This window comes from Sparus aurata, chromosome 19 (genome assembly GCF_900880675.1).
Source record: "Sparus aurata chromosome 19, fSpaAur1.1, whole genome shotgun sequence".
NCBI lineage: Eukaryota > Metazoa > Chordata > Actinopteri > Spariformes > Sparidae > Sparus > Sparus aurata.
This window is the reverse complement of record NC_044205.1, coordinates 6,501,139-6,526,630: the sequence shown is the minus strand read 5'-3', so window position 1 is coordinate 6,526,630 and position 25,492 is coordinate 6,501,139. Positions and strand designations below refer to the sequence as shown.

General features: G+C 39.5%; 1 protein-coding gene across 6 annotated transcripts in view; it reads left to right on the top strand.

Annotated features, from left to right (window-relative positions):
* slc12a7b (solute carrier family 12 member 7b) overlaps positions 1–25,492 on the top strand; it is a 64,357-nt gene that overhangs the window by 9,811 nt on the left and 29,054 nt on the right. The window contains exon 1 of one of the 6 annotated variants that reach the window (XM_030398281.1): positions 7,318–7,694. The exons of 4 other annotated variants lie outside the window; for them this stretch is intronic. In XM_030398281.1, the coding sequence (XP_030254141.1) occupies positions 7,574–7,694 (121 nt within the window). In that variant the 5' untranslated portion in view covers positions 7,318–7,573. Of the gene's footprint in view, positions 1–7,317; positions 7,695–18,945; positions 19,118–25,492 lie in introns of those variants that run through there. One more of the 6 variants, XM_030398284.1, reaches the window with a different exon arrangement.

The following is a 25,492-nucleotide window of genomic DNA, read 5'->3' as shown; positions in this document are numbered from 1 at the left end:
CGAGCATACCAAGAGAGAGACAAGACAAAACTGTTCTTACACAAGAACTGGCGACAGATTTAGGTGATATACCTGACTTAGTTTTCAAGGACAGTTCAGTGATCCTGTTAGTGTAACCACATAATGATGTTTGTGCAGTTATCAGTTTGGAAAATAGGTTTCCAAAGAATTTTCATCAGTAGCTCTACTTTCTATCAAATCTTTCGAGATCCACTTGATTTTCTTATTTTAGATTGTGTTGTCTACTTCACTGTGAATTCAATTGGTTGTCATTGACTTAATGAGCTGAAAGCTTAAAAGGGAACAAAAACAATATACACCTACAATGTGTATGCACCAAAACATGCCAAAATATGGAGTATATAGGAGTAGTATAGGAGTAGAAGGTGAGAGACTTAACCTTATGATAAAAGTTTCTTTCTTTATGTTGTTTGCCAAATTCACCGATTAACTTATTACTCTTTGCAGTCTACAAAAAATGTATGTGAACCTTTCTCCATTTTCCTTGCCGCCAGAGCACCCCTTATTTTCCTCTGAGAATAGCTTTTTTATTCGCTTATAAAATATAAGTATTTCTGAGATTGTATAATTACCTCATTAATATTGTAAATGTTAAAGTTTCTGAGTTTTTTATTTCTTCTCCAAAACTACCTAGTGGCCTTTCAATCTGTAACGGGCATTAGCCCTGATTAGAAGAGACGCAGCATTTACAGAAAATAGCTAAAAAGAAATCTTCAGCTTCAGAAAAGATGAATATGTCACCCGAGCCCATTGTGTGAGACATAGTTAATTGGATGACCGGCAGGCAAGTGTGCTGTAACCTGAGATGGTTGAGGTGTGGCTGTCCATGTGTGGAGTAAAGACACTACAGACTTCATGCTGTCTCTAATCATGTAGTTTACCTTTGCTTAGCTATTTTATTGGGGTTTAGTTTGACTCTGAGTAGCTGATTGTGACTGGTGGGATTTTCCCATTACAGACCAATAAATATAAGTCATGGAAATGTTTCTGAGAGGAAACTAAAAGGTTCAGTCACCATTTCACAGTTGGACAGTAGGAAAGTCTGACTGAATATGATGGCTGCCACTGTTTCCCCTTAGTTTTACTTGAGTCAGTGCTTGTAAACAAAATTAAAAGGCCTTTCCATTTGCCAGTTTATATGAGATTACCGCTCTGTGTTTTGGTTGGTGCTATGTGGGTAATTTTTGGGCTTTTGGTATAGATATGTAGAAAAAATAGCTCATTATTTGTCATGCTGTTGGTATAACTTGTATTTCCTGATGTGATCAATTGGGGGCAACAGAGTGTCATTGTTAGTCTTCAGCTATCTGCTGTGTGATGAGAGGAGAACAGTCAAATTTAAACGCAGAACACCAGAAGCCATTAAAAGGCAGGCAATAACCCAGATGTGAGTTTTTTTGTTTGGTCCAATGAAATGGTTGACTGTAATGGTAACAAACATATTGCATAGGGACACTGGGACATTTTCAGCTTTCAAACACAAAGTGTACACATACTGTGAGTCACATTCAGATGGTTTGTTGAAACACACAATGTCACACAGATCAGCTGTTCACTATTTCCAGAGGGCATAGCTGAAGTAAGCAAGGCTCTGAGACAAAGAGGCAAATAATGAAATGACCCAGGAAGTCTTTTCAGGAGGTGTTGGAAATAGTGGACCAATCCTGACCTAAGAATCAAATTTGCATTTATCGGTTTGTCAGTTGCAATACATGCAGGATGTAGAAGTAATGTTAGTACCATATAGTATATCAAGGGTTTCCCTTTACCCTCCCGCTGTCTTTCAAAAAGCTTGAAATGCCATTTTTGCTGCAGGAGGGAGTTATCAGGGGAAAGGGAAGCCATGACCCAAACTCACATGACATGATAAAGAAATTATATTCTCGCCTGATAGCCACCATGATTTCTTTTAGTTTTATGCAGTTTTTATTGTGCATTACACAGATTTACACAGCTTTCTTCTGTGTATTGTATACTCTGTATACCAGGAAAGTTGTTTCTCCTCCTGCCTCCTCCAGAGGGCACCATCAGTTCTTGCTGGGGATTCGGTGTATTACTGAAAGGATCTTGAGCAGGGCAGATGGGTGATGTCACAGACATTCTGAGGTAATGTTTTATGACTGTAAAAAGAATGTCTTTTCCAAAAGACTAAATAAGTATTCATGTACAGTTGTATTACATCTGATTAAAGCTGCAGTCTGGATTTCTGAGAAAAAAGGGAACTTGGTCAGAATATTTGAATGACACAGCTCCCAGGTCCCTCCTTCTTCCTTTCTGCTGCTGCAGCCCTGCCTTCAAAGCCCCTCCCCACAGAGGAGCCTGCTGTGCACGAGCAGGCTTGTAACCATGGTAACAGAGGACGCCAGATAACCAAGATGGTGCATTCAAAATAACAACAACATAAGCCCTGATTGTTCTATTTCTGATCTATACAACTAAATTACAATGTCAAGTATCCATAATAACAAACAATATACCTCACGTCACAGTAGATGGAGTTACCAGCTAATCATTACCCGGTGCAACATTTTTGCCCTGCTTCCTTTCTGAAGCATGAGTAACATTAACTCTCTTAATTCAATAACTTCAGAGTGTACTGAACACAAACTAACATTACAACTGCCCGGTCACTTTTCTTTCTTTTTTTTAAGTATATTTTTTGGGCTTTTATATGGCTTCAATGATAGTACAGCTCAAGATATGACAGGAAACAAGATGAGAGAGAGGGGGAGAGACACGCAGCAAAGGGTGCCAGGCTGGGATTCGAACCCTGGCCTGCTGCAGCGTAGCCTGCAGAAGCCTCTGTACATGGGACGCTACTCTACCAACTGAGCTAAGCAGCGCCCCATCTGACTGGTCACTTGAAAGACACTTTTGCTAACCAGTAGCCATAAAGACAAAGCTAAACACTGGAGTTAGCATACAAGCTAACAAGCTTGATTTACCTACAAGCTATGTAGCTCCACTGCAACATTGTAAGGCGATATGCACTATTGCAAGTATTACTGTAACTGCATCTTAGCCTTATGGTTAAAACATAGAATGAAACGTATATCAAGCAGGGGTCCTTACTTGTCCAGCAGAAAAGTGGCAACTCACCATTGAGTCCATACAAATTCTTTTTTTTCTCTTTGATGTGGGCAGTTGTTTTGCTGTTGCTTCTCTGCCATTGTTTACAGTTTGGGTTTGAGCTTAAGCATATCTGACCAGTAAGAGCAGACACTGCGCCTGTGCAGGGGATGGGCACTGCTGAGTACACACTGTGTGGGGGAGGGGGGCTGCCAGCAGTATGCGTTCCCTTTGCTCTGATTGGTTGTATTGATTTGGGAGCGGTGGATTCATGCAAATCAAATTACAGCCACTGAGCGGAGCCACGGACAGGGGGTTCTTTCACAGTTCACCTGTATCTTACTCTACTGTCAGATTATAATGACAATTTAAGCAAATATAACAAAAAAAGTTACATTTACAGACTACAACTTTAACCATTGTATCAGTTGTATCAATTTTGAACAGGAAAAAATTGACTGAGTTGTGAGATTATGCAACAGATGAAATTATCTCCATTTTGGTTAAAAAGAGGTGTCCATGAGTAGAAGGAGCATAGCACTGCTCCACACCCTGGGGTTTGCGTCCTTGGGCTGTACTTGGTGTGTCGGTCTCCTCCCGTCTTCCCTTGTAGAACCAATCAATAAATCTACTTTGCGGTTAGAAATCTGAGCCTGTTGAGGAAAAGTTCAGCTCAGTTGGACTGTTGTTATTTTCGGGCCTGATGTCTATGGAGCTGGTCCTTATCAAAGACTATAAAGTATATACACATGATATTGTGCATGTCTTCTACCACTTTAACATAATTTCCATTAACCCATCCTTTCCCATGCAGTGATCAGCTGTATAAAAAATATTGTGTTGTTATTTGATATGTGAGGTTAGAACTTGATTTAGTCCACATATGAAGGTTATCTGAATTGTGTAAGAGTAGTGACTTAACAGTGAAGCCTTTGTCAAATTGGTCATGTCGGCCTATAGGACTTTTACCAAGATTGTTACAAGAGCAGTTCACCCAAAACTGAAAAAAATCAATCATTCCCTCATTCCTCTAAACAACCGAAGTAGCTGTGGACTTGTTTGAAATTGTAAACAAAACAACTGATAAACATAAATTGATTTGAAAAGACATTAATTACACCCTCAACATGGGATAGAGCAGTTTAAGGTTAGCAGCTATGGTGAAAATTGGTCTACATTTTTATTTCAATATTCACTTATTTATTGTCACTAAGCAGTGATATATTAACTGCTTTTCAGTAGACTCCAGAGTCTGTAGTATGAAGTTATGTAATAAATACCCTTTTGTTCCTGTGTTTCATATTTTACTTTGGCTGCAAGATATTGTGTGAAACATGACATGGTAAAAAAAAAAAAATTCCAGCTGAGAACTGCTTGTGTCACAATGTTTCAGCCTAGATTTCAGTCCCCACTGTGCAGTCTTGTAAACTCTCTCACAAAAGGGCCATTGTTCTCCTGACTTGGATGCACCAACTGTCCCTGGGAAGCAGTCTTACTGTCTGGCCATCTAATCAGCGGATGTCAATTACATCACTCCTCATCAACTGGTCAGGAATTAGATAAGTAATCTCTTTGTTACCTCAGCAGTAGCAGCATAATACTTTGTGAATATTCAGTTGTGAAATGAATCCTATGACTGAGGAAATGGTAGCTGCTATAATTGGCTAATAACCTTCTTTCCATTCTGAACATTGTATTTTCATATTGCTTGGAGCCAGACCCATATCTGCAACCACACCCACATACTGGAATTATGATACGTTTTGAAACCTGACCTGTCGTCTGGATAGCAGCATGTTTAGACAAAGTAAACGGAACTAATAGAGCTATTGGGGTGTGTGTTAAGAAAAATGTGTTCTGGTAAATTGTACTTGTTCCCATTTCTAAAGTATAGTGAAGTTCAGATTCCTGCAGAATCAGTAAAAGCGAAAACAGTACTGGCACAGGTGAAAACTTCAGATTTCACTGACAGCAAGCTAAAATTTCAAGCTATTTGAATTTCAAGCTAGAGGTCTTTTTTTAGTAGTAGTGGCTGCAGTGGCAAATTGGGATAAATAAATAGTTGACTACAGTTAAGAGTTTACAGTTAAACGTAGACTGGGTGCACAAACGTAAACTGTTACACATACTGAAATTGGTAAATGTCTTTTTTAAACAGTATATCGACTCCCTAACACTAATCACTGTAGTTGGTCTATTCTGGTAAAGCCTGTTAATGGCAAATTTAGCAACCCAATATGGTTCTGTGCTGTTTAGATTTTAACCTGGACTTCGGCACTGGTACCCAATGGTAACCTTTTCAGTAATTTACTCTCTCTGTGATAACATGAATGCTATTTCAGTCACAAAACTTCAGGCACCTCATACAACCGACAACGTGTAAAAGGAGGAAGCTGTTCAAAGAGTTCCAGGCAGCTGGCGAAACATTTTTCCACTGTGCACTTTACCAAACCTGGATAATGGACTAAAATGTAGAAACTGATGGAACATCAGCACAGTTTTAGACTGTATAAGAAATATAGATAACTGTCAAAGGAACACAACAAGCAATAGATGGCAGCAATATGGTGTTGCAGTGTCTAGTCTGCCTGATTCAGAGAAGAGACGGCTGCATTTTCTGTTATGTTGTTGTCACTACAGCTACATTTCCCTGTAAATAGATTGCAAATGACCAACTAATGGATTTAAATTTAAGTTTCAGACATTGTGTTTGTTTTAGTGTATTAAACAAAATATTGGTAAGGAATTTCAGATGTATTGTAAATTTGAGCGGGTGTTTCCTCAGCTAAGATGTGTTGACTGACTTCATGAATATTGTAGTGAGTATTGCCCTGACGAACTGTGACTTATTGCAGGGGTCTCTCTCTCTCTCTCTCTCTCTCTCTCTCTCTCTCTCTCTCTCTCTCTCTCTCTCTCTCTTGATTTAATGTGAATCAGTACTCTGGAGTACCATTGTTATTCAGTCGGTAGCCTTAAAAGAACAGAGTTCAGTACACAACAACCCCTAAATATTATCAAGTCCCATCAAGCTACTTCTGAAGTCAAGGCCTGTAAACCTCTGTAGTGAATAAAAGTCTAAACATTTAGCGACCGTCTTGACCACATGTGTACTAAATTGATTTTTCGCTCTGGCTCAGTTCTCGGAAATGAACTCTGAGCCTTGCATGAGTTGCAATAGTAAAAAGAGGCAACGCTTTCCTGTAAGTTGGTCACTCTGCCTTCCTGTCTCTGTCTCTTTTTTTCTCTCGCCTTCGGTCTCACCTCCTCCCTTTTGTATTTCCTGCAGCCCCCACCCTTCCGTTCACTGTATTGATCTTGTATTTCGTCATGTTAGAGAACTAAAGGGGGGGAGAGGCTAATTCCAGATGTGAAGCAGCTAAACAAGGCTCCAAGGCTCTTTTTTGCTCAAGCACAGGAGGGTTGGTTTCCCATAAACTTTGGATGAGACCTAATACCTCAGATCACTTTGAGTGCCTTGAGGAAATGACTCATTGCTTTTGGAATAGCCACGAAGTCTGGTGATGAATGTGAATATGAGTGACACACAATGACAGGAGAGACTGGATCATGTTATGGTGTCTTTATATTTTCCAAAAAGTTGACTAAGTTTTGAATCAAACAAGAATACCATAATTCTCAAGCAAATGTTTCTGATTCACTTCCAAGCCACACTCTCTCAGTTGCTTTCCCCCCTCTCTAAGTGTGTTTTCACGTTAACATACAGTATACTGATAATGAGGCATACATACATTGAGTGTATTTGTCAGCATTTGCATACATGTGTGCTAATTCTTTGTATGGGTGTGTGTTTAGATGGCCAGTATACGTCTTTAAATGAGCCCTGCCCACTCCTGACTATGCACATAGGATCAAATAACACTGCAAAGGAAGTGAGGAGATATATATGTGTGTGTGTGTGTGCAAACTTTCCTCAGTGGAGCAGCTCTGGACTTCCTCTCCTCTTTAAACAAAGGCTGACATTGCTGGCTTTTTGTGCGCGTGAAACAGAGCGACATTCCTGGGCAGAGGACCTGCCCTCAGGCACAGAAAGAGCCACATGTATGCTCCCAAACACTCATGAGCTCAAATGCATATCATGTTTTCCTGAAAGTGTGTGTGTGTGTGTGTGTTTTTGTGTGTTCTGCCCCCATTGGGCGGGGCAGTCCTGCTGTTCCTTATTTGGACAGTGGGTGGAGGGGGGGGGGGGGGTCGAGGTCACATGGGTGTACAGCAGAATCCTAGCGATAGGACCAAAAACTGAGAAGAACGATCAGAAGTCTTTCCTGAAGGGGAAGCACACCAGGGCGGCAAGTGTGAACAAAACAACAAACGACTGAGAAGAAGAGCAAGGAAGAGGAAAAGAGTGACAGCTGTTGGACGGAGGAAGAGAGAGAGGAACAGCAGAACAGAGAGGGAGGAGAAAGGGAAGAGAGATAAGAGTGTGACAAACGGGAGGTATTGGGAGGAAGCACATGGTGTGAAAATGCCCACCAACTTTACTGTGGTCCCGGTGAAGGACAACACGAGGAAAGCAAAAAAGGCTGACGAGGAGGAGGATCTGGATGACAACAATGTGCTGAGAGAGGAAGAGGAGAACGCCACAGGTGAGATTAGGTATTTTTTTTTTAGCTCGCTGGGTCGATAATTAGATATGTAATGCATATTCAAATGTACAACATTATATGTTTAACAAATTCACAGCTTTCTGTTTTTAAGTAAGACTTAAGCGAGTCTGTGCACCTTTCTTAAGGTTTGAAAAGCACCTTTACCTTCCTGTTGAGACAGAGGATGGGGAAGCTGTCCTGAAAAGTTACAGGCTTTGCTAACAGTATCCAATGCAAGCTGATAATTTGGTTTTATTGCATGGTTTTCTGTTGCCTGTATTTGTAACTGTTTATGGTCTGTGTGTGGGTGGATAATATGCAGGGAAGACACTGAATTCTAGGGAAGGCTCATTCATTTTCCAGGAACTGCGTGAGATGAGAGGGTTTCCCTCACACGCCACTTCCACTTCCAATGTGAATTGGCATTGAATAGCTTTGCTGAATATCTTTCCCTGTATTTAGCCCCCTCCACACCACTGTTTGCCTTTTTTATTCTTGTTTACTAAGTCTATCAGTTATGCTCCCTGGTTTCATTGTGTTGTTGCAACAAACATAGGACCAGCACAGATGATCTAATTTGGACACCCATGACTCCTCACATCTCTCTGTGTTGTTTACCATTGACATGCAACCTCCAACATGACTCACCCTCAGAAGACCTTGCAGTGAACTTTAGTTTGTTACAAACAACTGGATAACAGAACTTTTACAGAACCTTGGCTCAGGCAGGATACATATTCTCATGTTAAACCGTGCTGGTTGGTATACTACATGTGAAGTTCAGCAAATCTGACACAGTTAGGAATTAGAGGACCAGGACTATACTTTGTGAAGCATGATATTTATACAGCCTGTATCTATCTAGTTGGATGTAGGTACAAGGCCAGTTTTGTCAACTCGAGACCAGTTGACTAAACTTTGTTCTACTACACTAAAAGCCGTTTTCTTGTCACACAGAATAGATGTTGAAATGGTCATTCTTTCTAGACGTGTTCATCAATGTTTCACATCAGAGTTTTCTTGGAACAAAACGTTCTCTCTGGCTTCTGCCAACAGAGGCAACCTGATATCAACCTCGCTGAAGGCATAAAGCCAGGGAAACATTTCAAGCCTCTGTTTTTTTTTTTTGTTTTTTTTTTTTAGAATATTGAGAATTTGGAGGTCATGGAGTATATTTAACAAACTCCTCTCTAACATTCCATGTTTTGCCGGACTGTTACTTCTTTTACAGCACTTCACATGGCGCTGAGTGAATCAGTTCTCAGTATTTAATTTCTGCTGTGGAGCTGCAATTACGGCTGCTTGCTGGGTTAGTTTTTACAGACTGCGGGGGAGAGAACGGCATTTTATTATGATGGTTGTGCAGCATGCTTTGGTTTCCCCTGTGCATGTCTGTGCGCATGCAACCGTTTGTCTCTGACAATGGCTGAAGTGACAACAATAGTGGAAGAGCAGGGGGTGACATGTCACAAACTTCATGCATGGGATCCACAGCCACAAAATTGTGCGCTGTCGCTTGGCTTGTTGAAGCATTGGGACCACACAATTTGTACTGTTGCTATCAAGAAGAACAGTTGTATTGTTTACGTAAATCCACAGGTTAGCCTTTGTTTACCAGACACAGCTGTTTGATTTGATGAGAACGTGATATCTTCATATGGTTAAAATGATACCTATAGGCTTGATGGACCAAGAAAGGAGACGGTTTCCTCCAAACAGTCCTTAGTAGCATAAGTGCTGCTGGCTCACAAGTATGTTGTGTAGGGAGGCCTGAATCACACAGCAGTCACTGTTATTGATTATCCTGCTGGCTTGCTTCCCGTTGGCTGAGTGGGGGGAGGTGAGACCCCACCCACATGCTGTAATGTAATGTACTCCAGTTCTGCTCATCCCCTCCGAATAAACTCTTTGTCCTGATCTCCGTCTCTAATTCTAGGTTCTGTCTCTATCCCCATGCTTATTAATCCTCTTTCAGGAAGTCATGTCTATGGTTTAGCCGACTCTGCATCTCATGATGTTAAGTTGAACATCTGAAACCCTGAGTACCTTGGCAGTACAGCAGATAATGCCAACTTCTATTCTCTTTCTGGGTGTTTTTGTCACCACTTCTACCTCTATCTCATACAGTTTGCCAAGAAGACCATCATTTGGCCTGTAGTTGACTTAAAGTAAAACTTTGGCAAGCAATACAAATGTAATTTAAAAATAGATTCTATTTTAGGTGTCACTGTAGAGGGAAAGTGTTAAAACTATGAAGTAGTTTACATAGTTTCTGTGCCTGTTCATGTGTCCTGAAAGATATTAGTGTCCCTCGACAAATGGGACATTCCTTTATGTCCCGTTCATCACCAACCCAAACAATTAACTATCTTACGCTGGAATCGCTCTGCTTGTAATAAAATTCCAAATTGTGTGTAGAGGAAATTATTTTCCTCGGCATTTGACCATAATATCTTCTACAGACTTCTTCACATTTTCCCAGTAAATAAATAGTAACACCAGATAACTGTTACCAGGAACAAAGCAAGACTTTACACACCAACATGATATCTTGGCCAGGTTAATGCTTTTTGTTTGACTCTTTTGTACGTATTCTCATTTAAACATGCGCTGTTTAAAACATTTGAAACCCAGTTCTTTGTTGTTGCAGAATTCTGATAGTGTCAGTGTACCATGTGTAGCTGGACTGAAGGTCTCAGTTTGACTCTGTACTGCTGAGTACTATAACTAATCTGTGTTAGTTCCCCTGGAAATACCAACATTGTGGTGAGATGTCTTCAGTGTATGATGTTTGTTTGGTCTGAGAATTCTTTGGCTAAAAAACACTTTCATGTTATTGTACCTATCATTTTCCATTGGTGATTCTGTTCAAGAAAAAATAAGGATTCCATCTGACTTTGGCAAATTCTTCATTTGATCTGTAACTTCAGGATTACACTTCCCTGCGTTGAAGCTGCTTCTTATCTCTTTTGAAGGCCTGTTTTTACACGTCATCTAAAACTGACTCATTTAACATCTGTCTCAAATTTTTTAGTTTAGATAAATAAAACACATTATGTGTGATACTTCCTCTGTTGCATGGGGCAGACAAGTTTTCGACAGAACACAGTGTTGTAGAGGGAGTGTGATGGTAATTTCTGTGGGAGCGGGTGGAGTAGGGTGGTGTCTGAGCAAGAGTGTATATACAGTAATTGGTAAAAATTCTATTGGAGGTGACTGTTGCGGGAATATACAAAAGCACTGCTGTGCAGACCTTCAGTATGGACTCCAAAAGAGTGCATGTAAACCCTAATTTTGGTCAGTTAGTGCTTAAATTTGTGCTACACAGGGAATGATACTCAGACTTAAAGATTATGCTGCACAAGGCCACGCCTTGTAAACAGATGACACAGAGAAGGTACAATGTGCAGCTCGTGGCCTCAGTGGCTGTAGTTTAAGTGCTGGTCTTGGTTGGTTGTGACCCACGAATAAATCACTTGTGTACAAAGCTAAAGACAAACCTGCTATAGTAAAGTGCAACTTTATTTCAGTGTTGTTTTAAGCTGAAACTAAGCAGGTGATCAGTGGTGCCTTGGGCGTTGCTGCTTCTGTCCGTTGGCCTGTTGGCCCATCTGTCCTAGACATGTGTTTCCTGTTTATTTCTCAGGCAGGTCTGGTTTTGTTCAAAGCAGCTGTGTGTAATTTGTTTCTCCTCCTCTCCCTATTATGTTGTTAAATGTCTATACTATTTTGCTTTTGCATGCTGCTCATGTTACTAGTTGTATTCTACAAGCACCACATGCAACATGCTTTCAGCAACCTGTCTGAGGTTGGGGTTAGAAATGATACTTTTGTAAACTTGTTTCTCCTGGTTAAAGTGAGTAACAAATGTTCAGTTGTGAATAGGAGGGTTTATCCAATAACATTTCACTCATTAACATTCAGTTTATCAGCCTTGTGCTATTATATCAAGCTCAAATAATCACTCTTCATGTGTATGTTTTTCGGCCAGGATAGCTTTTTCTCTCAAAATGTGCACTAAACCCTTGCACAAGTTCTGTTCCTATGTGTTTCATTAGCCTGCCTGCCTGCACAGCCATCAGTAATTGTTAAAATAAAACAACAGTTTCCCAGAGGGGAGCTTCTCAAAATCTCCAATGATTCAGGGGGGCTTCTTCAGTGTGGGAACTTAAGGACCTGCGATCATGCCTCTACATAACTTTGTTTTGGGTTGTGAGTATATAAGCGCTTAGATTTAATGGGAAAGAAGCTCTGAGTTCACTAGCCAATTTTATCTGACAAATATTGGGCACAGGCAATGGAAATCTATGCTGAGATGTTAGAGGAATGGCTTGAAGCTGTTATAATTTACTTGTGCATCATTCTGTTTTATTTATTGCAGTTCTCAGATTGTTTTGGGGAATAGAGGAGACTTCCATAATTAGACTTATGGAATCTACTACCTATTATAAAAGGCCATCCATACCAAGAACTATCAATGTAACCATACTTGTGTCGCTAAGGATGTGCTATGTACTCCAGCTGTGTCAGCAATTCAGGAAAATGGATGTCGATGACCTGTTTTTTTTTTTTTTTTCAAAGATAACCCAGAAAGAAATGTTTAATGACAATATTTAAACACAAGAGAAGGTTGGAGCATTCAACACATTCAACGAGAGATTTTATTGATACTTTTGTTTAAGGCAACATTAGTTATCCTTGCAGTGGTCAAAGAGAACAGTAAAGACAAAACAAACTTTGTTTCTCTGGTAAAATCACATCTTTTTATGTGTGATTTGCAATTTACTTAACAGAGATAAGCTGCATTTAGAAGCCACTATAATAAGCACTCCTGCAACACTATTCTTTAGGAAAATGTCCCCAAAATCAAGCTGATTGATGCCCTGTAAACTCAGAAGGATTTTGATTGGCTGTCAGCGTTTCTATCATTCATCAGATTGCTCTGAAAGATCTCATTACACTGTTGTCGTTGTAGTTGCAGAGTTGGCTGTTATTGTTATGCCATTGTCTATTCATTGTTATAGTTATCGTAGTTATGGTGTGGACCGGTCATCATTTGGTAATATGATGGATTGGTCTTAATGACGCAGGTACAGACTTGGTTCTGGTCTCAGTGTCACGCCCTTGCAGACCTCGAAGAGAAGTTTGAGCCTCTGCATTTGGTGATTCACACTGTCAAGCCTGACCCTACAATGTTGCTCAACTCTCACATTGTGTTTGACTTGGACACTATTTAGTTCTGCTTGTTCCATCTGCAACATGATCAGACTCTGTTATTCAACATCAGTAGCTGCTATATAAACAGGGGTTATGGTCACATTTATCAAATGGATGCCCCAAATAAATATTAAGACAATTATCAGATAAATAAGCATGGTTTCCTCAAGCTTTTTGTTAATCTTTAGTTCGTCACTTCTGATTACATTAATAGATTGTTCAGCACAAAAATAGCATTAAACATCTGAACAGCTCCCCTACAATATGCAACTAATTCACAAATTCACATATATTTCCAATGTTAAGGTACAAAAGTCAAAGTAAACTTTGTGCGATTCTGTCTCTGTGATGTTTATATACTGATGGGTGTGTGTCATCAGTGAGTGATCAAAGATACAGGGAAGAGAAAAGGGGGAGAAGGTAATTACTTTAAGATTGCAGGGAGTGAGTACAGGACTCTGACAAAATACGAATATATTGTAGGATTATTTATTAGGCACCTACCTCCTCCTAAAGCCACTTTCTGACCTTCAGCTGGATAAATCCCGACATGAAAGAAAGAATGATATCGACCCAGGCTTAAGAGTAGTTAACCTTGTACCTGTCAACCAAGTGAAAATTTCCATTCCTGCTGTTTGGATGGTTTAGTCAGTCATACTCTTCTCTGACTGCTGCTTCCTATTTCCTGTGCAGTGATCTCCTCCCCACTGGTGTCCTGCTCTCAATATGGTGTCTCTGATAAGCCTAGATCAATAAGCACGCACACATATTTTTCTTTGCTCACTATGTATTTTTACGCCCTTGGCTGTGGTTTGTATGAGGCCCTCACTGTTTACAAGCCTCCCAGACCAGATGTCTTTAACAGTGACGTCCAGCAAAAAGGAATCCTGTTTTGTCATTTTTACTGGTGTTAGCCTTGTTATGTTCACAAACTTGTTTGAAAGTTCCACTCTTGGAGCTTTTTTGGGACTTGACTGGTAAACAACATCAGTTTAAATTCTGCACATTGTGGGTGTGACATTACTGATTGAAGTCAGTGAAAATCTTGTGACTTTGCTGTTCTAATCATTAGCAACCCATCAAATACGATTCAATTAGCTCTTTGGTAAAACTCTGGTTCAAACCAAGCTACATTTTAATAGCTTTAGAATTGCCCCACCCTTAGTTGTGGTCACGAACAACAGCTAACAGCCTCTTTACTCTGCATGGCTCAGTGTTCGGTCAATGCTATTGACATGCCTCACATTTCCATTATCGAATGTGATGCAACACGCGTTGAGGCATTACAGCTCAACAAATAGTTGTGGTTTTGGATATAAATGGCCATTTAAAGGTGGTAAAGATCATACTTGGTTTTTATATTGCAGCCATTTAAAAGAAGCCCCTAAATCTCCAAATAATAATGAGGAAATTATTTTTCCTTTATGAATTGTTTACCAGTTACACCCCAGGTGAGGAGCCAAGAATTTTGTAATGTGGGTAATGCAGGTTATCATGCTCTCCCATTTTGCATCATAGCTATCAGGCAGTATTTTCATGCAGTAGCCAGAGCCTCTTGGCAAAATATACACCAATCATCCACAACATTAAAACCACTGACAAGTGAAGTAAATAATGTTGATAATCTTGATGCAATGCATTGTTCCCATGGGAAATAGCTTCCTGGCATTCATGTTGAAACCACTTGACACGTACCACCCACCTAAACACTGCTGCAAGGGGGGGGGGGGAACTTGGTCTGTGTCAATGTTGGTGGTGTGTGTCAGTTGGCATCCACATGAACGCCAGGACCAAAGATTTTCCAGTAGAACATTGCATTGTAACAAAATTATCAGTATTTTTCACCTGAACTGTCAAATACATGTGTTTTTTTTGCCAAGGAGGTTATGAAACTAGGATGGAGGATAGGTCTTGGCCCAGAACAGACCTCTTGCTGATCTTGACGAAAGAATCTGTCGTATTTAGGTGGCTGGTATCTATGAGTGAGTACAATTTGATGTGGATCCTAGATCAGGTACATTTAAATTATGGTTGAGCAGTTATGGGTGTTTTAAAATTTAGATTGAAAAAGGGCTTTCCTTTCAGCAGCTCACTGCCGACATGGAGTCACTATGATTTGCCACTGCAGTAATGCTGGTGCCGCTATATGGAACACACAAATTGGTCACCGGATTCGTCTATGGATGGACTTGCTGACCACAGCTTCATCACTGAACCACTTAACACTTCATCTTTAGCTTCCTAAAGAAAAAAAGTTGGATGTTTTTGGATGATTTTTACACAATTGAATAATGTTTCGGGGAAAACTGAAATGGTGAGCGGACATTCCTGTCTTCCTCATTTGTTTGAATACCATCCAACACCATCCCTTATATTAAATACCCAACACCTGGTTCCTAGAGCCCTTCATATCCCAAGAAATTTTATTTGCTACATTAAAAGTGGATGCTGGTAGTTATTAGAGAAGGTTTAGAGGTGGGTCTGGTTAAAGCAGGATGTAATCCTAGAGTTTAGCTTGTCAACAACAGCTAGAGTTCATAGTCAAAGTGTGATGAGGGGAGCTTTGTTGTGTGTATGCATTGTTTCTTTCAGTGTGAGATAGTGACACCAACTGGAGGAAGGTGGATCTACTTCATTTTGTGTGCGTGTGCGTCTGTCTGTACGTTTGTGTCTTCTGTGTGAGGTCATAAAAATGGCATTGTTTTTCTCGAGGAGACAGCTTACTGTGAGCAGTCACATGATTTTGTTGCTGTTCTCACATGACTGTGATTCATCTGCACTTTTGGTAAGAACAACTGGGAAATACAATAGAGAAATGGACACTAAAAGAACTACATGGATTAGATTTTAGGGGAAATGTATGAATTAAACTATTGGCTGTTGGTATCAAACCAAACTGTTCTGTTTATTATTACACTCATGTGTAATGTTTATAGAGAAAAAATATAGGAAAAATAAGAGAAAAGGGCATTTCACCAATGTTTTGGTGATGTCTGAAATGTTCATCAGTTTTCTACAGTCATTAGAATGTCACAGATGCTCTGCATATGTAATATCATGTGCTGATCAAACTACAAGGATTAAATCTACATTTGACTTCTGATGATTCTGAAAAATATACTGTTACACATCTACATATCATTTATTAACTTGTCCTGTCCAGTCCCAAATTATTTAGAAGATGATGTATATATTTTAGAAGACGATTCTTCTTGTTACTTTCCAAGTATTACGTACCATCTCAGCTCAAAAACATGAATACTGTATTTACAAGTATCGGGTAGTGGTAGTGGAGTGACTTCCGTTAATAGCACCTAATCTGTGCCAGCAATCACTAATGCACTATTTTTTTGTTATCCATCTCATGCTTCGTGTTTACACATGGCAGTGAGGATTCAGGTGTAAGCTGCACTAAGTAACACTGATCCCACTGGCTTTGGCTGACTGTTTTTTTTTGCTTTGTGGCATACTTCCACACTTTCTTAACCACTTCTACTGTAGATAAATGTCCTCTTCTTATATTTGTACGCATTAATGTTAGATTTGACATATTTGATATTTCTGAAGCAGATATAGAATTTTACCCTGTCAGTCCATTTTCAACCATCTTCCTTATCATAGTATGGATGTTTTTAAGAACCCAATAAAGCCTCAAGCCTATATAGACAGCAGTACTCACTATCAGTAACTAGTGTCTTGCTGTCCTATCCCTCCCACCCATTCTGTGTGTTGCATAACTAGTGAGTGTTGTTTACCTGAAGGGTTTAAAGGCTTAGGATATAATAAAATGCAATAGACACACAAAGAACTATAACAGCAGCCATCTGACATCAGACCAAGTGGAGCTTGATACTACTTAATCCTTCTTACTGTGTGATTTGATAGCCCCTCTTTAAGCTGTGCCTTGACACATCTGTCAATTTAATGATGCTGGCAACGGATGTTCAGTTAAGTCTTCACATGGTGTCTGAAAGATGGGTGGATATTGCATTTTTTTTTTTTTATTCAAGTAGTCAGTGTCTTTTGTCTTTAATTCTGAAATTATTCTTATAATTTGCTCCCAGAAATCCGACAGTATTGTCAAAATATTGTTGTCCTTAGCAAGTTGGTGATCACAGTGAAGTTAGTGATGACAACTCCACACACAGGTGGCTCCGGAGCCATGTCTCAGCGTGGTGAAGGACACTCACCCGACTGACAGGCAGCCAGCTAGAACACGGTGCAGAAATTGAGCCTTTGCGTTTTATAAAAAGTTCAGGATTAGCCTAATCTGGTTAAGGGATTAGTGCCCACTTCACATGCTCTTAGACAGACAGATTAATGCGCAGCCATGACAAAGGTAGACTGCAGAGGACTAGGTTTACCAAAGCCTTGGGGTAAAGGCTGGGGCAGAGCCTGGTCTGCATTTGTCTAGCCCATAATAATTGAGTTAGAAATAACTATTCAAAGCTTATTTAAATAAAACTATATTGATAATATTAGTGATTATAAATGTGTCAACAACAATGTCCCCTCTAGCTGATACAGAGATTCACTCGCATATTTACATGGATAGGAACGTATATGTGTTGTTGGACAGTCACTTCATGAGTCTTTCTGGGTGCAGGGTAGGCTGGGTGGCTTCATGTCCTGAAATGAAGAGTGGATCAATCCATTAGCTTACAAAATGCAATCAACAATCATTTTTAACGTCAAATGATATCATTAGAGTAGACCCTGAATTTTTGTGGCAATGCTGATACCAATATTTGGAACTGAAAATGCATTCCAATATCGATATATTGGCCAATATTCTACATACGCTATACGGTGTATATACAGAACAAACTGTATAAAAACAACTTTTTTGCAGTGATCCCTCAATTGTATTTATGACATAGATAAGGATATTTCCAGTTAAACAATAAACTGTATTGCCCTACATGAAATCAATGCACTGGAACCATAACATTCAAAAGGGAGTTCCTAGTTTTTGTATCTGAGCATACTGGGCAATATATATAGTTATCACCCACAACATTGAATATGAATATCGTTAATGATCTCGTTGCAATGCAATGTTCTGCTGGGAAACCGTGGGTCCTGGCTTCTTCGCTTTTTTTAGAATGTATTTTTTGGCCTTTTCATGGTTTTATTGATAGGACAACATAGAGAAATAACAGAAAGTGCGGATGAGTGAGAGGGGTAATGACTCGCAGCAACAGGTCAGACTTGAACCCCTCGCCACTGCAGCAAAGTCAAGGCCTCTGTTTATGGGTCTTACACCCTGCCAAATGAGCTACTCAGGCATCCCATATGTGGATGCCACTTGACATTCTGCACCGCTCCAAATGCTGTTATGGACCACTCCCCAATGGCAGAAAAAGTGTATTGATTTTTTTTTTTGACATTTTTTAAGACTAAACTTTTAGTCAGCTTAATGTTTTTAGAATGTTTCATAATAAGCTGTTGACATTAAAACTGATGTAAAGATGCCTGTGATTTCATTACTCCATACCAGTATCCTCTAGTCCACTATGCTATCATAGCCTCTGGCTTGTCCTACGTGCTCCCTGTGCTGTGCTGGTTGATTGACCATCTCCACCTATGACACCCTGGAGGTCAGATTGTAAATGAAACTGCTCACTCAGACCGCACCTGCAGCTGAAAATAGTAACAGTTATTGATTCAAAATGATAGATGTACCGCACAGCTTTTACTTTGCAAGGCAAGTGCCACACTCTGCTCTAAAGCTGTGTCTGTTCTACTACTGATTCCTGCTTCCCTCACTTTCTATGCTCCTCCCCTCTTGTGTGTGTGTGTGTTGAAACATGCATGCACATGTGTGTTTATGTGTGTAGCCAGGATCAGCAGCTCTAGGAGGCTGAGTAGAGGGAGGGGTGTGTGTGTGCGTGTGCGCGCGGTGAGGGTGCTTTGTGATGCATGGATGATGTCGCTGACATCGTCGTCACAGCCACTTTTTTCACACACACACACACACACACACACACACACACACACACAGTGTCACAGAAATAGCTGATCCTCACATTATCCAGCCAGCACAGGCAGCATTCCTGACTTCTGCACCTCACTGTCAGTATCTCGATATTTTGGAGCCCAGTAACTGGAGTTCCCCAGAGACCCCTACTAGGACCCCATCCCTCCACCCCCTTTTTTAGCCTGGCTCCTCAGAATGGAGCAGAGGGCAGGCTCTCGACGGAAGGGTAAGTTTTTCTTAATTGAGCTACTCCTTCAGTTGCCCTTCGGTAGCACAACTATACTCAAGCTAATTCATTGGGGCTATGTTAAGGATATTTGGTTATATGTGCAGTGTTGTTGTTCTCAGTGGCTTTTTTTTTATAGGATTGGTTGGTAAAGATGCTTGTTTTATTGATGGGCTTTCTGTAGCGTGCCTGGATAGGATGTAGTGTTGGCTTTTATAATACTTCTGCTCAAGATAACTTGTTCCACTAAAGACAAATGTTACTTAATAGGAGGTGTTAGTGTGTTGCGTCCCTATACCAGATTTTGTTTGAATTTTTTAACGATGGAAAAGTATTTACAGTAAATGACTTTATTGTGCTTCACTCACTAAGTCACTAAGTGATCACTGTTTAAGAAATGCCAGCACTAACTCTACCAGTTGATTAGAGAAATTCACCATATTGTTGGCTCACATTAGTCTTTATTTTACCAAAGTACATCTAACTCAAGTCATTTTCCCTTTTTCCCCTCCTGCTTCTTAAACTTAAAGCTGATGAATGTTTTTTTGTCTTTTTTAAATTAAGCTCGGACTGGTTTTTGACTTTCTACTTTCTCGACTCCCGTTGTCCTTCCCTCTTTATTTTTTTTCTAAGCTACGGGCCAACTCTGACAGTGTTAGGCAGCTTACGGCGTCGTCACAGTATGCAGCTTAGTGGTTATAAATAGGATGCATGGTCATTTATTACCAGAGTGACCAGAGAGGCTGAGCCGAACCATTAGCACATCCTCATTGTACCTGCTGTAACTAGCAGAGTGCTGATGAAGTGTGACTTCAGCCCGAGCTTCACCACAGCTTCTGTAGCATCACAAAGCGCTGAGAAGAATTAAAGAAACCTGATGGCAAAAGAGCCCCATTCAGGCTTTCACTAATGACAAATGACAGACTGATGAATAATTGCTTTCTGAGGCAGGGTCAGGGAATCCCACTACCTTATGTAACATCGCTGACTGTGATGTAAAAGAATGCTCTTTGAATATCAGATGTCAGGGCAGTGCAGCATGCAGCAGCAGTGAGGATTTTCAAAACCATCTGCACATGTAACTGCTTTATCATGCAATGATACCATGACTTTGACCAAAACATTGTACACTTGGGGAATTGCTTGCTCTGGTACTTACAAGTTCAAGAGGTCAAATGAAATACATAAGGATGTGTGAAATGAGCCACATAATTTTAAGTTCAGCTTTTTGTCACTCTGCATAATTATAGCTTGGCGATTATGCCACTCATGAAACATGCATCAAATATCAATACAGATTAATAGTAATAATGTAGACCGATAACCAATATTTGAAACCAATAAACATTTGCAGTGAAAATAAAAATCTTTGTGTCAAGATTAAGAATAACCTGTGATGGAATATAGCTAAATACTGTTTACTCAAGTACTGCACTTAAGTTACAATTTTGAGGTACTTTACTTGAGTATGTATACTTCCACTCACCTACATTAATTGGAAAACTTTAGTTATTTGTTACTTTGCAAATTCAGATGATTTACTGTGTGGTTAATTTAATCTGGTTTAGTTTGTCCTGGTCATTGCCACTAACGTCCTGTATAGTTTCTAGCAATGTCACATTTTTAGGGGTCACCTAATGCACTGTAGCGCAGAGACACTCTCCTTGCCACCTGCAGAAGTAGAACACGCACACTCACACACACACACATACACACACAGCTCTCCCCACCTGCATTCATTCATCAACAATTACAAAGAGGCCTTCCTCCCTCTTTATTATAGACAGGCCGGTGGGTTGCTTGAATTCTGTATTCAGTCTAGCATAATCTGTGAAAGTTTAAAAGCGTTAACATTAATGAAAAATTTCACAAATCATATCATTTAGCAAACACATTCAATATTAGGGGTGTGCCAAAATATCGATACCACGATATATCGCGATATTTCGTCTTGAGGTACGTTATCGATACACTGGTGCCAAATATCGATATTTAAAAATGTAAAAAAAATATATATATATATATTTTTTTTAATGTTTTTTTTTTGGCCCACCACCACCACCCCTCTTCGGAGGACAGCTTTATCTTTATTCAAAAATGAGTATACAACCAAATAAAATTAAAAAAAATGGTTTAAGTAGCTCTGAAACCCACACATAGATATTTAATGACAGTTGTAGTCAGTGTGTGTGTGTTAAGAAGAGACACTGTGCAATATACTCTTTGTTTACTTGGCTGTCATTCATGTGAAATTGATTGCCAATGTTTTGTAATTCCTGTGAAATGGATTCAGTGCAGTCAATGAATTATGAATTTCTTCAGTGACACAGATATCGTGATGTATCGTGGATGAAATTCCTTGCAATATATCGATTATCGCAGAATCGCTGTATCGTGATATTATCGTTATCGTGGGCAAAATATCGTGATAGTATCGTATCGCGAGGTACCTGGTGATACCCAGCCCTATTCAATATATTGAGATGTTAATCAGTTGTTTTGTCTCGACCAGTTCCAACAAAATATCTGTCTCTTTAACAGCCAGATGTTGTCCGTCTCCAAAAAGTAAATAACTAAAAGAAACTTCAGAGCTTTGGAGAGCTGTAAAATTTAGTCACATTTTTCTGTGCATCTAGTGATCTTTTGTGAATGGTTATTTCAGATATTGTTTTCACAACAAGAAAGAAACGAAAGAAAAAGAAGTCAGCAATACAATTCAATGTCTTCCATATGTCTAGCTTTGATCAAATCCTCTTGGCTGACAAGAGAATTTGTATGCCTATCATACCGCAGAACATTAACTAGTGTTTGAATGGTATGTTTTGTTGTGGAAAATAGGGACATAGTGAAGCAGAATGTGTCCATTCTTGGCTCCTGTCATCATCACAATAGTTGGATTGTGACTGTGATAACTGAAAACATGTCACTTCAGTACCAGATTTTATTGTTTAGAGGCAAAAAACAATCATTGGCCTTCTTTGACCTAGGCTTTCTTTGTTGGATTTCCTTTGCAAACCACACTGATGTCAAGTATGGGAGTCTTGCATTATGTTCACCAAGCCTGTATACATGCAAAATAAGAGCAATTGTTGAGAAGAGGGCAAACCCAATAAAAGAGATGTATGTGACCTTGCATGCACTCCTGTAAGTCAAATACAGTACATAAACTTATTTCAGCATACCAAGCCAGAAAAAAAGGATTGTGGCCTTTAGTGCAGATGTTTTCTTGGCATTTAAAGTAAGATGACTCTTCAGGTACATACAGAACATTGTATACGCAAAGACTGTAATCTCCACTCAAGTACTGTGTGCTATAAAAGTATGTTGATGGTTCCAGTGTAGTTTTGGGTTTGATGGGATTCAAGGTTTGCCTTTTTTTGAGTAGAATGTCTGGTTCCAGGATGCGTATGTTTGTATGTAAAGAATTTTATTTTTTAAACAATTGAGGTTATTGTTATCTTGTTGCATGTGCTGTGAATTCAATAACGGAAAACAATTATTAACATCATGTATCATGTAAATGATTGCAAACAGGAACAAAGGTGCAGATAAGTGAAGTTAAAATGTTTCATTGCATCCAGATGCCTGTCTGTTGAATAGATTCAATATCAGCGTATGTACATTTTAGTGCACACAGCAGTATCACATCATAAAGATCCCCTTAGCTGGAGACATTGTTAGGCTTTATAGATGGATAAATGGATGTTTTTTGCGCTTTTTATCAGTTTCACGTGAACACACACTTGAACACACTCCTTGCAGCTTTCATCTTCAGTGTTACTCTCCTCCCCTCTCATGCTCTCCCCTACAGCAGGTGCATATTTGCCAACATTTACATAATTTGCTCTTTATGAACGAGTTTGTATGTGCTGTGCACTTTCAGCATTCCTGGACTGATGTGAGAACAGCTGATGTTAGGAGTTTTTGCAATGCAGGACCGGTAATATTGTCAAAGAGCAGACTGCGATCTTTGCAGTATGTACTTGTTCAGTCATTGTAAGATAGATTTTCTCAGGGGGGGCAGAGCTGGACGAGGCTTTAGAAATTATTTTAGCTCAGCATGATCTGATGCTTTTCTCCCCAGATTTCAACCCACACATTGGGATAGCTTTTTGAAAGCTTTTTTCATTCAGTTTTTTATTTTTAATCCCATATACTTGTAAGTCCCATTTAAAGAGAGGAAATCGACATTGATTTCCAGGAAGCTGAGTGAACTAGTCGAAGATAAATGACAACGCATGTAATGTGCACAGAGGCTAACATCTGTTAACTAGGCCAGAGTCTTGTCATTGCTACTGTATATGAATCTGGACCATGTCCCCTAGGACTGTTAGCCACAGCACACCAAAGCACACTCGCGCATACACATGTTAACGTTTACACACCAAGAGTTACGATGATATGTCGACATACTGACTGACATGTACAGACATCATCGACCTCCACCTTCTGTAGAATAATTGTTCTTTGTGCCTGTGCTTATTCTTTAGTACGTGATCTACAATGACTGCAGTAATGGCAGTATTTGTGGATTTGTGGCAGCTGGTACCTTTACCTAGTTTTGGTGGTGATTTGCAAGGGAATTCTTAGGTCACAGGAGGAGTGGACACACATTTCAGACATTTTTAGTGTTTCTAGTTTAAAGTGGCCTGAAAGCTTAGTGTAACCACATTGTGATGACATTTTTATTCCCCTTTAGACATGAAACATTAAGACACAGAAAAATAAAAAAGTTTTTCTCAGTTTGCTTCCTTTATGAACAACATTCAGAAATGCATGCTGCCTCTTCTATGGCTTGTAGTACATTTTTGATGTTTTGTGTGTCCCCTGGTAGAAGTTGCCTCTCCTTCTGTATGGATATATATTTTTTTTATTTAAACAACCAGAATCATACCTCAACACATTAAACTATGACTCTAACAATTTTTCTATCAGAGGTGTGGACTTGAGTCACGTGACTTAGATCTTTAGTCACAAGTTTGATGACTCCAGATTAGAATTGACAAAAAAAAAAAAAAAAAAAAAAATGGCTCTCAACTTGGATTTAAACACCATTGACTCATTACTTCACTTGGATTTGATCCTTAATACTCCACTTATTTAAAGTGTTCCATCAATCACTAATTCACTGGCATGTTGCTTCTATCCTTTTTATCTGTCTGTCTCAGAGTTTGAGACACACAGGGACTGGAACCTCATAACAATATCCCATTAATTTCTACAAAGACAGATTTTAAAACCTCTCTATGAAAACATCTTATCTATTATTATGTTGCAACTCAACCATTTTTCTGAGCAATAGGTCACAAATTGCTTCTGAAATAATTCTGACTATTTTACTGTGTTTTTCTTTTTTTTTTTTTATGTTTAAATACTTAAGTCAATATACATAATGTATAGTTTGGCTGGTAAAACATTTGCTTGCCTGGTTTTTGTCATCTACCAGTCTGCCTTGGCAGTGAGTCATAAAGCTTATCTCAGACACTAACACTAGACTATTAATTCCCACAGTACAGTATTTTTACTAAAACCATTTTATAGCTGTGTCACAATATATTTACTTAATTGTATTATTGGACTTATATAATGTCAAGTAACCATTATGGTTATTCTGTTCACTTACTGATTGATGTCTCAACCACCTGACACGTGGGCACATTCTAAAAGCTGAAACTTCACCTGATTTAGAAACGGTGCTGCCAGTTTTAGCCTTCCCCCAGGCCTCAAAGAGGATTTAGCTGGTGTCATTTAAGACAATGATTACCTGTGGTGTGTAGTGGCCTACCAAGCTAAGCGATGACTGACAGGTTGGTTCAGCCTAGGCTGCATCCTCACACTACAATGGTCATTATGTTGTATTCATTCCCCGTCATCTCAGTTTATTGAAACATGGCGCCCTCATCCAATGTGTTCTACTGTACCAATCAGACTACGTTTTAAAGAGCTTCTCAGTACAAGGACGTAGTGACTTTCCCTGTGATTACCGCTGCACTAAGCCATGCTGCAAGCCTCTTATTCCCCCTGCAGCTGGATCAAGCAGTAAAAGTTACCCATGAAATCCCCATAGCAGCCAGAGTTCACAGTAGGAAGCTCCACTAATGAATGAAGAAGACGCGGCAGAGAGCCGGCGTCAACAATGGACCGTTATGGTTGTGAACATTTCCTGTAGTGTCTGGGGCTACTATAGTGTCCCTAGCATAAAACAATTTTTTATAAAAGAGTCTTCATGAGTCTTCACTAAATCACTTTATGATAGTATGTTTAAAGATTTGCATTGGCCACACCCACAACCACAGCAGATATTTCCTGTAGAACTGAGGTTGATAATGGAAACAACTGGTATATTTGAATAACAAAAAAAAACCACTCAGTCTG